This window comes from Chlamydotis macqueenii, chromosome 16, assembly GCF_036417535.1.
Source record: "Chlamydotis macqueenii isolate bChlMac1 chromosome 16, bChlMac1.mat, whole genome shotgun sequence".
In the NCBI taxonomy this organism is placed as follows: domain Eukaryota; kingdom Metazoa; phylum Chordata; class Aves; order Otidiformes; family Otididae; genus Chlamydotis; species Chlamydotis macqueenii.
This window is the reverse complement of record NC_141571.1, coordinates 11,474,130-11,488,246: the sequence shown is the minus strand read 5'-3', so window position 1 is coordinate 11,488,246 and position 14,117 is coordinate 11,474,130. Positions and strand designations below refer to the sequence as shown.

The following is a 14,117-nucleotide window of genomic DNA, read 5'->3' as shown; positions in this document are numbered from 1 at the left end:
CCTTCTCCAGGACATAAGCAGAGGCATCGTGAATCTGTGACATTCCCCAACCTGGTGGCATCCCTTCTCTGCGCAAGGGCGTACAAGATCTCACTCAAGATTTGGCTTCTTTGTTCCCCAGCAAGGTGTTATTTTTCTGACAGACCTACCAGTTGATTCAGCCCCAGGGGCATCTCCTGAATGCCGGCAGGGAAGAGGAGCAGCTGTCACCAAGAGCTGCTGGTGTTTCCACCCCACACATCTCGTCCTCCAGATGAACGACAGCAGCGGACTTGAAATTATCTTGAATGAACTGTGGCAGAGCAAACTCAGGGTGGGAAAAGCAGTGCAGATTTAGTGGTTCCGTCTCCTGCCAGCCCTCCAAGAAGTAAGCAGCATGATGAGAAGTTGCTGCAATCCCATAGCTTCCACCAAAGCCGTGAGTGGTGCCGCTGCTGGCAAGGAGGGATGTGCGGATGGGATATTTTTATCTCCCCTTCATTCCCATCCCTGTCAATCCAAAATAAACTTCAGCTAGTTAGGAGTGGGAAAGATGGTTGACGATGAGAAAAGGATTCCCTGGCTCGATTTGCGTGTCACCGCTGGATACATGGATACGTGCCACTGTGGTGGCACAGCTGCATCAGTCCTGGCTTCCCAGCTTCCAGTAACCTTTCCAGACTAAAATAGCAGACCTACTGCTTGATTTTTAGCAGCTAAAAAGCAGCAGTAAACCGCATAAGTATTATGTAAAATGATCTTTTTCTAAGTATATGTTTATTGTGCACAGAAGAAGTGGATTTAATTACAAACAACTGGAAGTTTTTAACAGTCTGGACTGCCCCCTACTCCCTTTCTAAAAACTAAGGTTTGGCAGCAGCTTTTGGGTTTCATTGCAAGTCTTCTAAGTATTTCCTTGGAAAGACTTTACACTTGGTCCCAGGCAAGAAGTCAAAATCAACATTTAAAAAGCATGCCCTGCATAATTTCCAGGATTCAGCAGCATTAAGGTATACTTACGGAGGCCAGGAGCAGAACTGCTTTTTGTGCTTTTTGACTTTGTGCATAAAGCTGGTCTTCAGACAAGGAAGTTTATATTCCAAATAATATTTTTAACTACGTGTGGTCAAGTACATAACTTATCAGGCCTTTCCTCATCCCCCTCCCAAAATAAGCCTGAATGGTAAATCTCTTTGCAGTATTTAGTTTTTGCTTAGACTTCTACCAGGAGCAACAGATTCTCAAACCTACTACAGAATTATTTGATGGCAGAAAAAGTTTATATGACATTTTCTTAAACTCCTTTGTACAATAAAACTCCAATTTGGGCCTGATAGTGATACTTGGGCTAAATTGCCCGGCTCTGCGCTGAAGTGGATTAAGCACAATTTCATGGTGTGCCACCGTGACGTTGTCCGGGGGATGGAGTGCTGTCCCTTGCGACAGGACGGCAGCACACAGGTGACTCACTGTTCCCCTGGGCTCTGAGAGGGGATGGCTGACACGGCCCTCGCTCCTGTGAATAATCCCCTTGAAACCGCCGGGACTGTGCTGGAGTCTGCAAGACAAACTGCTGGGTTGATCCAAAGGCCAAGAATGAAATTTCCCTCATTTCATCTACTTGTTAATCAAACAGACTTCTGCAAATTGCTTTTGACTTTCCTATAGCAGTGCACAAAGCACTTTTGGATACAAGGATGTATGAACATTTAAGGACTACCCACTATAATTTAATCTCCATTTTTGTTTTGGGGAAAAACAGACAAGGAGTAGCATTTTCCTTGTGAATATTTGAAGTGTTTTTAAAAACAAATACATATCCTTCTGAATGTCTTGAATCACTTACCACCTAAAACCACAAAATGCTACAGATAAGAGATTCAACTTTATGGAAGCTGAGAGAAATGAGAGCACAGGCAGTGTTAAGGAATCAGGCTTGGCAGAGAATATCTTTCAGTTTTTAGAGTCTAAAAGGTATTTGTTATATGTTTTTAATGACCAGAGAAAAATGAGGTCTATCTTCCTGTGTGGAGATAAGGCAGGGAAAGCATCAAGAGAGTGTTTTATGCAGTATTTTTCTTCCAAGAAGACAGTTTTAACTGGTATTTATAAAAAAACAAAATCTGAATGTCGATTTTCAGCTCACAATAGCATGCCTTTCTCCTCAGTGTCTCTATTTCCTCCCCTTGTAAAGTCCCAGTCCCACAAATCCCCCAGTGCTCCAGAAAACCTCCCAGCTAACCGGCGATCTTGAGATTTCAGCATAAAAAACAACCAGGAAAAATGTAAAATCAAACAAATACAGCCCACAAACTAAAAATTTTGTTCAGTAGGTGGTGAGGAGGGGAAGAGGAAGAGGTTGTGGTGTAACGCATGACGAGGGTGTCACTGAGAAAGAAGGACAAACTCTACAAAGCACTTTTCTTTTTTCCCCCCTCACTTCTGCAGCAGCATTTCCCCATCGGAGCTGCTGATCAGGCAGAGCCCAAGCTTCGTGCCCTGCACACCCCAGGGACCAGAGCCGCTCTCAGGGCACTGCCGGGGCAGTCACCCTCTGTAACAGCTTGGGGACAGACAAGCAAGAGAGCTACTGGTTTCTACTATGGACTCTGCATGCTCCAGGCTATGTGGACTCAATCCTGTTTGTCATCTCCCCCAAGAAGCCAGCAGAGCTTGTGAACTCTGAGAAAGTAAGTGACAGGATTGCAGTTGCTGGTATCCTAGTCAAACTGCCATAAAGCAAAATGAGAGCATCAGAAAAGACTGAAGTGGTCACCTTGCTTTTATGCCTGAAACTTGTCTCCTACAGTGCAAGGCAACATGAGAAACTCAGAGTAACACTAAGCGTGTCTTCCTCGGAGAAAGCAAATCTGCTCTCTGAATGGCACCCAAGTGAGTAGATGTAGCACAGGCATCAGTTAGGGCACTCATCCGTACACTGAAATTAAACCTGTAGCTACTCCTCACTTACTGAACCAACAGGTATGAGTACAGTTGTTGCACTGCATCACATGCTTTCATCATACAAAGGAAGATGAAGCCTCTTCAGTGTCCACAGGGATGAAGACGACAGCCTGATCCCTGGGGTACTCTGCTATTTCTGCCTTGACAAAAAGAGAAAGGACATGGAGTAACAGTAAAACCACAGTTCTGAAGTTATTTCAAATTGCAATGATGAGAAAACAGAGCTGCGCTCTCAACAAACTTGTGCCAACTAATCCGTGAGGAAAAGCCTTACAGCTTTCTTATAAACCATAGAGCTGGAGCCTGGGGAATCCCTTCCACCAGCCTTTGGTTCCTGCACGCGCTGGCACACAAGACACATTCACCAGGAGCAAGACCACGACCAGAACTGTTTCAGCCTATCAGGGAAATCTAAAATCTCTGCAACATGACGGGAACAATTTATAGTTCAGGCTCACGTTTCTGGCTGCCCCGACTACGCCATAACCACTGTTGCACGGTCCCAGGGAGCAGCACACGTGCACCACACCTCACAAGCTCCTCTGCAGTGGAACCTGCTCTTCAGCGGTCAATAAGAGCACTTGGTCGAGATACCACCAAATTTCAAAATCCAATGAATGTTCCCAAATTGCAAGCCTTAGATTTTTAAAGGCAACTTATTCTGGGTTAGTGTTCCTGTAACTGAACATGGAGGAAGCCTGTGGCAGGCACAGATGTGAGAACTGCTGGGGATGCAGGGGTGGGACAGCCCAGGGCAGGAGGATCCAGCGAGAGCTCAGAAAGCTCTCTGGTCACATCAGCAATTGTGCTTTAAAATGAAAGCTCTTCCATGAAAATCAGAATAACACTTTTCCAGTCACACTGGCAAGATTTCACCTTACACACAAATCACCTTTGGTTGACGGGGCAAGCCGCAGGGGACATTTCCCCCAGCAGCTCCCACAGCTCTTTTCCACCGGCGCTGTGCGAAATGCCATCCCGGCACAGGGCGCACAGGGTATGGCTGAGGGGTTGGGCCTGCTGTTCATTTGTTTTTCCACTGAACCCGATACACTCCCGTGAGGTCAAAGTCATGAAGTCGCGGCAGCATTGCTATGCGCAAACAAACCTGTGTGAAGCTGCGCTGGGGCAGAAGTGTGTGGATTTGGTTTCTGAAAATAGCGCTGAATACATTGACAGCTTAGCGCCAAGCTCAGCCTCCTGGGATGGAGATGTACCAGGGGATGGAAGCCACCAGGTCCATTTGGCTGGTGTGTTGTCTATGATTTTAATATACAAACTCCCCCTTGCAAGACAATTTAATTGTGCTTAGGATGATGAAAAGGCAAAGCAATAGTCCTTCAGTTGGAGGAAGCCTCTCCAACTCTTCCTCCAATTTGAATCAGAATTTAACTGGATTTTCCCAGGAATTTCAGCACTCCCTCCCTCTTCCAACACACTGCAGTGGAGACTAAAGTGGCTAAACATAGCACGACTGTAGATTGTAAAACTGCATCTCATTCCTTGTTAGGAACTGAGCCATCTTCCTCAGCATCCACTTCCTTCAGTGGGCAAAATGAATAGTAGCAACGTTCTGACATCTGCCTCCCCACCCATCCCACGTTCCTCAATGCAGAGAATATTTGTCTTTTTTTTCCTTTTAGTGACATACTAATCTTACAAAACGTTGCCCAGAGACAGATACTGTGGATTTTCTTTGCAGAGGGAACATATTAGAGGAAGTAAAGACGACTTCAGCTGAGCTATTTATAAAGCATACAGTGGCTTGTTCCTCAAATGCTTCATTGGCCAGGGTGACAATGAGGATAAGTCATGCAGTTCAAATTCCTTTCAGACACATCCTTCAGGTCCAAATATTTGAAGTATTATGGATTTATATGGCTGGTAAATGGGCTTTCCTATGGAAAGCAGTGGAGTTGTCCTCACTCCAGGGAATTGCCAAGCTTTTTTCCATGCCTTTTCTGAATTATAGCAATTAGAAGGACATTCAAGGAAATCATGCATACTTGTGAGTAAGCACTCTCCCAAATTTAAGGAAGCCATGGAAGAACTGCATGTAATTAGAACTAACTGCGCTCTTCAAGGTTTTTCCTCAAAAAAACGTGAGTACACGTTATGGAGATGCATGGGTATCCATAGCACTCAACATGGTCATAAAGAAAGTTTCCACATTGCTGTTGGGATGACTCTTAATCCCTTTTTTCCCCTGACACTACAGGATTTGATCAAGCTAGGATTGCTGGCTAACACACTTCTCAGCTCTTGCTAGACGCTTGTGCACAAGAGGAGCTCCAGACGCCAAGCATTGTCTGCATGAGGCTGGTCAAGGGCAGACAGCACTGGGAAGGCACTAAAATTTTGTGCAAAGGTGGCCCACATTTCCATGTAAGAAGCTCACCTAGGCACAGAGCAACGGGGATTAGCTCATGCAAATACCATGAAGCCCACTCTTTGGATTGAAATGCTATAGCGAGGATGGATGTGCCAGTATCTCTTTTCTACTATGAGGTCCAACTCTGTGTGTTGAAGTGATTAGTTATTTATGAGGAACTCTCAAAGGGCCTAAGTCCTTCCCTTGCAAAGGGCAAAAATATTCAGTGATCTCTGGAAAAAGCCTCTTGAGGTTACACACGATGCCAAAGAAGAACATGAACAAACCACCAGCTAGTACAGATGCTTTTGGAAATAACACTTGAAGGTGTTAGAAATTAGAACATCAGTCATGTAGTTTCAGCAGTGTTATTGTCAGACTAATAGGCTAAAACACACACAAGCCCTTCTAGCTTTGCATGGAAATTTTTACAGGGATAATGACAGGTATGACCATGAAGGCGGATAGTGTATATTTGGAGTCAAGGTGGGATGGCTTTCTACAGGTCTTTTGAGTGTCTCTCATCTGTCCTTCCCAAGGAAGGTATATGAAGAACACTGCTTAATAGGGAGTTCTTAGATGACTCTTCTAATAGAAAAAAAAAAAATGGGTAGACATCAGTTATGAAAACCAGAGTAGTCATAGCTGGAGGCAACTTCCCTAACCCTGACTGCAGGGTTTTCACCCAGCCCACAGAAGGAAAACAACATTTTTCTATAGTCCAGATATTCTGCCTTCAGGCAGCGGCCAGTCCTGCCTGCGCTGCCCCAGACCCCTCTTTAAGGCAGCACACGGTAACAGGAACACAGCGCCAACACGTGCATTGGAGATAAATGCTGAGAAACATGAGAATTTGAATCACATTTTTGTAGGCAGCTCCAAAAGCTTCACAAGTGCCTCAGGAATCAGACAGAATGAGTTTGATTGTACTTTATTACAGCAGTGAAGTTTGAACTATAAATAACATTAAGGTGCTTGGTCTCCTCTCTCTTCTTTTCCTGCTCTTTTTAAAAAAAAATTATTTATTTCCAAAGTATTTTTTAATTTATTTATTTTAAGAAGCACTAGTTCAAGTTCAGTCCTTCTCTCTCTCCTTTTTCCATCAGCTATTCCCAACCAGGAACAGGAGACAGTTCCACTAAAGACATCCCAGCGCAGAAAGGAGCCGACAGTTACACAAAAGCAACCAAGCCATTTTGTCTGCTCTGGGAACAGATGGTGCTGACCGAGCAACAGGATGACAAGCTTCTGCCAGCCCTGTTGCACCTAAACCAGCAGCATTTAGAGCCAGCCACTGGTTACAAACATAACAGCACGGGCGAGACCTCAGTGCCTCCATTCCACTGGTGGTGTGCTCAGCAGGTAACCTCTTTGTAGTCAGAGACAATAAATAGGTTTCCACAAGTTTACATTTTCCTTTCATACCGGAAAGCCCTCTTCCCCAAACTCTTCCCATTCCCAAAGAAAAACTTCACAGGACTCAGCTGCCCTAATAACAAACTACTGATTCCAGTAAACTTGCATGCTAGGGGAGTCTTAACTTCTTTCAGGCAAGAAATGTGGTGGTTTCACTCACTACTTGGGATGCCAGTAGGCACCACAGCCATCCTTTCCACAGGCAGAAAGGAAAAGCTGCCACCTTCCTTCAGGATAAGAGAGATGGAACAAACAGCTAAAAAGCAGTAGTCAAAAAGAAAGCACCGCTGGGGTGGTGTTTTAGCTATAAAAAAAAGTTTCTGATAACTCTGAAATTAGGTCCATGGCTACACATGAATGTGGCCTCTCTAGAGTGCTGGATGATGATCTTTATCCCACCAGGCATTTAATGAGTAAAAATAGAGATTACCACTAACACCCAGATTGCACCTACGCGGGGGAAGGGAAGAGATGATGTACATCTGTGCTGTTGTGTGACTGCACAGCTGTGGTTGGTCCTAGGGATCAAGGGATCACCAAAGAAAAAAGCAAGGAATGAGCATCTCACCTATCTCCTTTCTATGAAATTTTAAAATGAGAGCAGGAGAGAAGTCACTTAATAAAGTTATCTAAACCATAGAGGCACCAGTGCTGAAGACCCTACATCGCTCTGCGGTTCAGCGAACATCCACCAAATCACATCACAGGTCCTGCAGCCAGCATTGCTTGCATATTAAGTAAAGCCTTGATAAAGTTTGCAAAGCTTTCCAGGTACTTTTGTTCAGGGTGAACACGCTCCAGCCCTGAAAGATCTCTGGTTACCAACTGAACAGGCAGCACTCTAAGCCATAGAGCACATTTTGTATACAGCAGTGGGAACAGAGTAGGGCTCATCTTGCAGAAGCTCTTCATCATAAAGGAAGACCCATAATTAGCGTACCACCTCCTGGTGTCCATAGCAGGATGATCACGGCTGCACTGGGAAGTATTGGGCAGATGGAAACCACAGAGATTCTCAGGTGCAAGTATTCTTGCAGTATCTGGTAATTACTGGGAATCCTATTGGAAAATAGTTATTCCTTCACCACTAATGACAGTCCATTTGGAGAACCACCACGTACCACCGCCCTGCGAGCCACTATCGCAGCGTGCAGGGGGGACAGGTTGTTCAGCAGAGCAACCCGTTACAAAATACTTGCATCACAAGCATCCCCTAGGATTGAACCCAGGATTTTTTTTGTTTTCCTATTCCTGCTTTTCCTAAAGGGGAAATTAAACATCAAGTTGGTATCAGATATCTTGTGTCAAAAATCTTGTTCTTGAGAATTAGAAAGTGCCAGGATAAAGGCCTCCCCTACATTTTCAGTCTGTTTTGTTCTGTACATGTTTTACACAATCTTCAAACAAAGACCACACACTTTTTTGCACGGTGTATGCCTCCTCTTCTAGCTCAGAATACACAGGGCACAAAAAACAAATCAGTTGTAAGTGAATGAAACTACAGTGAACAAGGACAAGCTCCTATGAGAGGGAATTTTGTCAGGTGCTAGAACACATGCCTGTCTTTATAACTGGGTGACTTCCCCTCCCCATCTGCCCAGTCCTTGAGAAGCAGCATCAGGATGACCACCTCGCTGTAAGCAAGTGAGACAGGAATTCACAAGAAGAGAAAGGATATCTTGTGGGATTAACTGCTGCCCTGGAAAACCAGACCAGCTTCATTCTGTTGCAGAGCTGCCGCGGCCGACCAAGCAGCACGCAGCTCCCATAGCGGGTGCCCGTCTGTGCTCCCCGCTCCCTGCGTTGTGCTTCAGAGCACCTGAAGCTCACCTGCGAAAGTGCTGAGTGTTCACAGCCATGAAGTCCATGCTCTAAGCACATGAAGTGTCACTAAAAAAAAAAGTTGAGTACTATGGAGAAAAATTACCACCAGGCAAAGACCAGGCATTTAAAATCAGTGGTAGCTTCAGAGAATTTTAGTCTTAGTCTTCTACGGTGGCATTTCCCTCTCCAGCAGCCACGAAAGAAGGATACCACCCCGTTTTGCAGCAGTGCCATGCACTGACATTTATGAAGCATTCAGTCCCTGCAGTGGTCAGTACTACAGAGAAGCCCATGAGGAGCTCAACAGTTCTTCATTCAGTACAGGGTATGGCGGGTGTGTTGTAAATAGGGCACAGGGTGACACATTGTATGAGGAGGACAAGAATATTGAAAGCTGCTCATTCACTACACAACATCCATCTTGTGCCCTGAATGAAGTACAAGCCCTGTGGAAAAAAAATACAATGTAAACCATACAAGACAGTCTTTAATTACACGGTATGGAGGGGCTCACCATGCAGCATACACAGAGAGGGTGACTGTGGTTACTCTTCATGCCGATATTTCCTAGCTTTTTAAAGTATGTTTTTCTTCCTGTAGAATATATTCCCCCTATAAAAACTTCAGATTTGCATGCCCTATATTCATATTTGTACCAATATAAATATTTCTGTTAGAAACATTTTTACTTAAGCACTGATGTAGGTAAGATTCAGAATGGTCATTATTGAATATATTGTAGTTTAATATAAACAAACAACGAAGATGACAAGTGCACATACACATATCGGTATACTGATATCCACATTTCCTTCTCAACACAGGAATAACCTACAAGTACTTTTTACACAGGTAAGGAGTTCAGTTAGAGAGTGAAAAACCTAAGTACACAAAGACTGGCAAAGCACCAAGAGGAGACCAGTCCACGTTCACTTTCCTACAGCAAACCAGATCACAGAGGAGGAGGAGGAGGAGGAAGGCCATGGTAAAGCAACATACACACTAGGAGAGCTGAATAATTGTTTCAGACAGAGTGAGTTTTTGTTGGAAAATACTAACTGATCAAAAAGCGTTGAAACCCCTCATACAGGGCTACAATTCTTTGTTTTCATATAATATTTGGTGTAAGATAAAAACACAAATTAAGTTGAATTATACTTTAAAGTCTTAAAAAAAAAAAAAAAGATAGAGGAGGACCAACATTACTGTCATCAATGAGAAAGCACATGCAGAATGGAATTGGTCTATGGCAAAGTTTAAAATACTTTCCCCCCCGTAAGCACTTTCAATTTTAGAGCCAGAGTTGTCCTCAAAGAAAAAACAACCCCCACACACTGCAAATCACCCTCCCATACCCAGGAGTAACCCTGAACTCACAGTACATTGCCAACATAACAATGACTGTAATCTTGAAGTTATGACTTGTACAGTACACTAAACAAAATCCAGCGAGATTACATCTGATTGGGCATTTTCCTTTCACAAAAACAAAGCAAAAAACTACTCTCCTGCAAGTACAAAGTCAGATTGTTGCTTCAAAAACAGAGCAGATGTAAGATCTTTGCTCTACTCAAATTAAGTTTCAGTAATTGAGAATTTACCTTTTGCATCTGTGGTGATGAAAAAGGATTGAAAAAAATGATGAAAAAGATGTAAAATCAAGTAATAGGTCATACAGATATCCACCAACTACACCCGCGCACTGCACATCCCTGAGCACTCCGATAAATTCAGGAACTTTCCTTGCAAAAAAGGAACTGCAACACGGGAACATCAGTATCAGCCGTGCTGAAGAGCACGAACCCGAGTAACACTGAGTAACGGGCTAGAGCTTACAGCTGTAGGCTGTGTTACAGACACCACACCACACCGCACGCCGGCACAGACACCTGTGACTCTGTGCACTCCCTGGATGCCGAGCGTGCCACGGGAGGGAACACGCTAGATCTGCAGCGCAACTTCGCAGCCCTTGAAAACTATGTGAGCTAATGCAGCCATACGTTAAAAATAATTTAGTCTTGGGGACACACCAGACCTGAAGCATCAATGCAGTTTTCATTTAAACTCCTCTCAAAGAAAGAGCAGCCACCTGCGGTGTCCGTTGCTTTCCACGCCAGTGACGCGCTCCTACAGGAGCACACCAGCCTAAAACGTTGGAAGCACAAGCAAGAAACCATGAATACCTATTGCAGCTTTTGCCACTGAGCCCTTCAACCCCAAGCAAGGAGACATCTCCAGCTCCACACCTCTTCAGTCTTTTTTTCCCCCCTCCATCCTAACTCCCTTCCTTGGAAGGAGACTCAGTTGCAGCTTTAAATCCCAGCTAGATGCTCCTGCCCCCCTCGTTCAATATTACTGCCCTGCACTATTTGCATGTGCAATCCATAAGCATCTAGGCAAAGTCTCAGCACAGAGACACTCAGCTGTGGCAGCAAGACCTGCAGATGTACATGAAGTATAACCAAATACACCCCAAACTTCTTATTCTGGTTTACAAACAGAGAATTCACCACGTAACAGTGAGAGCGGGATGCAGGGGAGAAGCAGCAAGGGAAGGAAGCTAACTGGAAAACTGACAGTCCTTGTGCAAGGAGCAGGGAAATGGGTCTCTTAGGCATCTCAAGATTTACGAGAGGGCCAAAAAGTGACTTCCTGCTATTCAAGTCCAGGCTGAAATATAATAAACTACTGCCAGCACAACACTGACTCATATCCATCAAATTTATAAATCAGTACTTTGACAAAGAATGCTCTCTCTGTTGGCTTCACCATAGATAATACCAAACTGCTAAGACATGTTGTTCAACCCACTCAATGTTTAATGCCATCTCTGCAAAAACCAGTTCTGTGGCACAACATGTTAGAAGCAACAGTAGAAAGCAGGCAACTGAAATATTGCCTACTGCAAATACAGAAGACTAGCAGACAGCCTTTATGACTTAAAGGCTTGCAAATCAACATCAAAAATAGTCCTACTGTTTTTTTTTTCTAATTATTTAATCTACAAAGAAAAACCAATTCTCGCAGCTCTTTCTTCAAGCACTTGTTCACTACAGAACAAACTCAAAATATAGAATCATAGAATCACAGAATGGTTAGGTTGGAAGGGACCTTCAAAGGTCATCTAGTCCAACCCCCCTGCAAGGAGCAGGGACATCCCTGACTAGGTCAGGTTGCTCAGAGCCTCATCCAGCCTGGCCTTGAACGTTTCCAGAGATGGGGCCTCCACCACCTTTCTGGGCAACCTGTTCCTGTTTGTAAATAAATAAATCCAACAAAACCCAAAACCATAAAAGACCGACAGCATAGCCTCTGCTTGAAAGGAAAGCCACGCTGGTTAGAGGTGCAGCTCCTCACCAGGACAATTACAGCATACAAGCTTCAGTCTTTACACGTGTTGCTCGCCCTCCTCATAAGAGGAAAGTACACCTTTATGAACAGACTTACATCAGAATAGCTACAACCACATCAAAGGAAGCTGTACTCCAAGGATAAAAACTTTTACCACTAAGACTCAGAACGCTATGTCCAATATTGTTTTCTAAAGCTCCTTAAAATTCAGCTCCTCTATTACGGGCCACAAACACACATGGAAAAGATCAGGGCCAAATCTTGCCATTTATCACACATGGTACCACACACGCCTCAGGGGGTAGGAGGCTTTTAAGTTATTTGCAGACATTTGAAAATATTCTCTATTATTCCAAGATGCTCAGAGTTTGGCAATCCACTCGGGATAATCCATGCTCCACCTGCAGCGGGCTGCGGGAAGGGGGAGCAGAAACATTGCCAAACCTCTCTGACTTACCTGCATCGCCAGGCAGCGATGAATTAAACCAGCCCCAGCCTCACAGGGCGGGACTCCCCGAGCGTGTGTTTTGGGAGGCGGAGAAGGCGACAGCAAAAAAAAAAAAAAAAAAAAAAAAAAAAAAATAGGGCACATATAAACCCCGCGCTTTCTGCATGCAGGAAAATCGCACCAGCTTCACCTTCCCCTGTGACCGCAGTGAGCGGCTCTGTGGCAGCAACCGGCTGGGGGCAGCGGACACAGCACCTGCGTGGGGACCGAGTGAGTCCCCCTGCGCGGGTGAGGGGGGCTCTGCCGCCCCCGGGCCGGCTGCGCGCTCCGGCCGCCCACCGCCGGGCACGGCGCCCCTGCCCGCCCCCAGCCCCGCCGCGGCACCGGGGGTCCCGCAAAGACACCCCCCCCCCGGGGGGGCGGCAGAACGGGGACACCCTGAGAGGCGGCAGCCCACCTGAGCGCGGGGCCCCCGCCCGGCCCCACTCGCGGCCGCCGCCCACTCTGCGAGCGGGGAGCCGCCGGGCGCGTTTGGCACCGGGGCTGACGGCGGCTTCCGGGCCGCCCCGCACCTGCCGGGCCGCCCCGCTCCGCTCCCGCCCGCGCTCACCCAGCAGCAGCAGCCGGTGCGTCTGCTTGTACTCCCGCTTCTCCGCCTTCAGCGTCTTGTCGATGCTCTTGCTCCGCTTCTTGTCCGCCCGCTCCTTGGCCACCAGGTCCTGCCGCAGCCGGTGCCGCACCTGCGGGTCCCCGTGCTCCCCCGCCGCCGCGGAGGGGGGGATGTCCGCCTCGCCGCGCCCGCCGTAGGGCGCGGAGGGGTGCGCGGCGGCCAGGCGGGAGCGCAGGCTGTAGCACAGCCCCATGGTGCCGGAGCCGCCCGCCCTACCGCGCCGCGGGCATGCTCTCCGCCGGGCCGGGCAGGGCGAGGCGGCGGCGCCCGGCGGCCTCTTAAAGTGGCCCCGCTCCGCCGGGGCTGCGGAGCGCAGTGTCCCGTCCCGTCCCGCCCCTCCCCTCGGCCGGTCCCCCGCGCCGCGGCCGGCGGCCACACGTGATGCGGACATGTTTACCGTATTCTCTGGAAAGCGGCCCCCGCCGCAGCCTCGCGGCGGTGGCGGGAAAAGGGGGTGGGGGGGGTACGGCCGGGCACCCCCCTCGGCTGCGCCCCAGCGGGCTCCGCTCCTGGCTCCTGCCCCGCGGGGAAGCCACCGGCCGGCCCCTCCCTGCGGACACGGCACGGGCCGGGGGAGCCGGGAGAGCCCTGGGTCAGCTCTGTCCGGTTCCAGCACCCCAAGGCACCGCGCGTTTGGTATTTTTCACCCCGGCTCTCCCCGCCGCGACACATCCAGGTCGGGAGCTGAGGCGACATTCCAGCCTCTGGAATGTCGGGGGGATGCCTATGAGAAAGATGGGTACAAACTTTTTAGCAGGGCCTGTAGCAATTCGACAAGGGGTAATGGTTTTAAACTAAAAGAGAGTAGATTTAGACGGGACATAAGGAAAATATTTTTTATAATGAGGGTGGCGGAACACTGGCCCAGGTTGCCCAGAGAGGTGGTGGATGCCCCATCCCTGGAAACATTCAGGGCCAGGTTGGACGGGGCTCTGAGGAGCAACCTGATCTGGTTGGAGATGTCCCTGCTCCTGGCAGGGGGTTGGACTGGATGGCCTTGAAAGGTCCCTTCCAACCCAAACCATTCCGTGATGCTGCGGCGGGCAGGAAGAGCCTGGGTCCACAGGAGAGCTCGTGTCCCGTTTGAGCACTGC

General features: G+C 47.4%; 1 protein-coding gene across 1 annotated transcript in view; it reads right to left on the bottom strand.

Annotated features, from left to right (window-relative positions):
• GNAS (GNAS complex locus) overlaps positions 1-13,227 on the bottom strand; it is a 156,951-nt gene extending 143,724 nt beyond the window's left edge. Inside the window, exon 1 of the mRNA XM_086761083.1 lies at positions 12,964-13,227. Within this exon, the coding sequence (XP_086617209.1) occupies positions 12,964-13,216 (253 nt within the window). The 5' untranslated portion in view covers positions 13,217-13,227. The remainder of the gene's footprint in view (positions 1-12,963) is intronic.
• Positions 13,228-14,117: the final 890 nt, after the last annotated feature.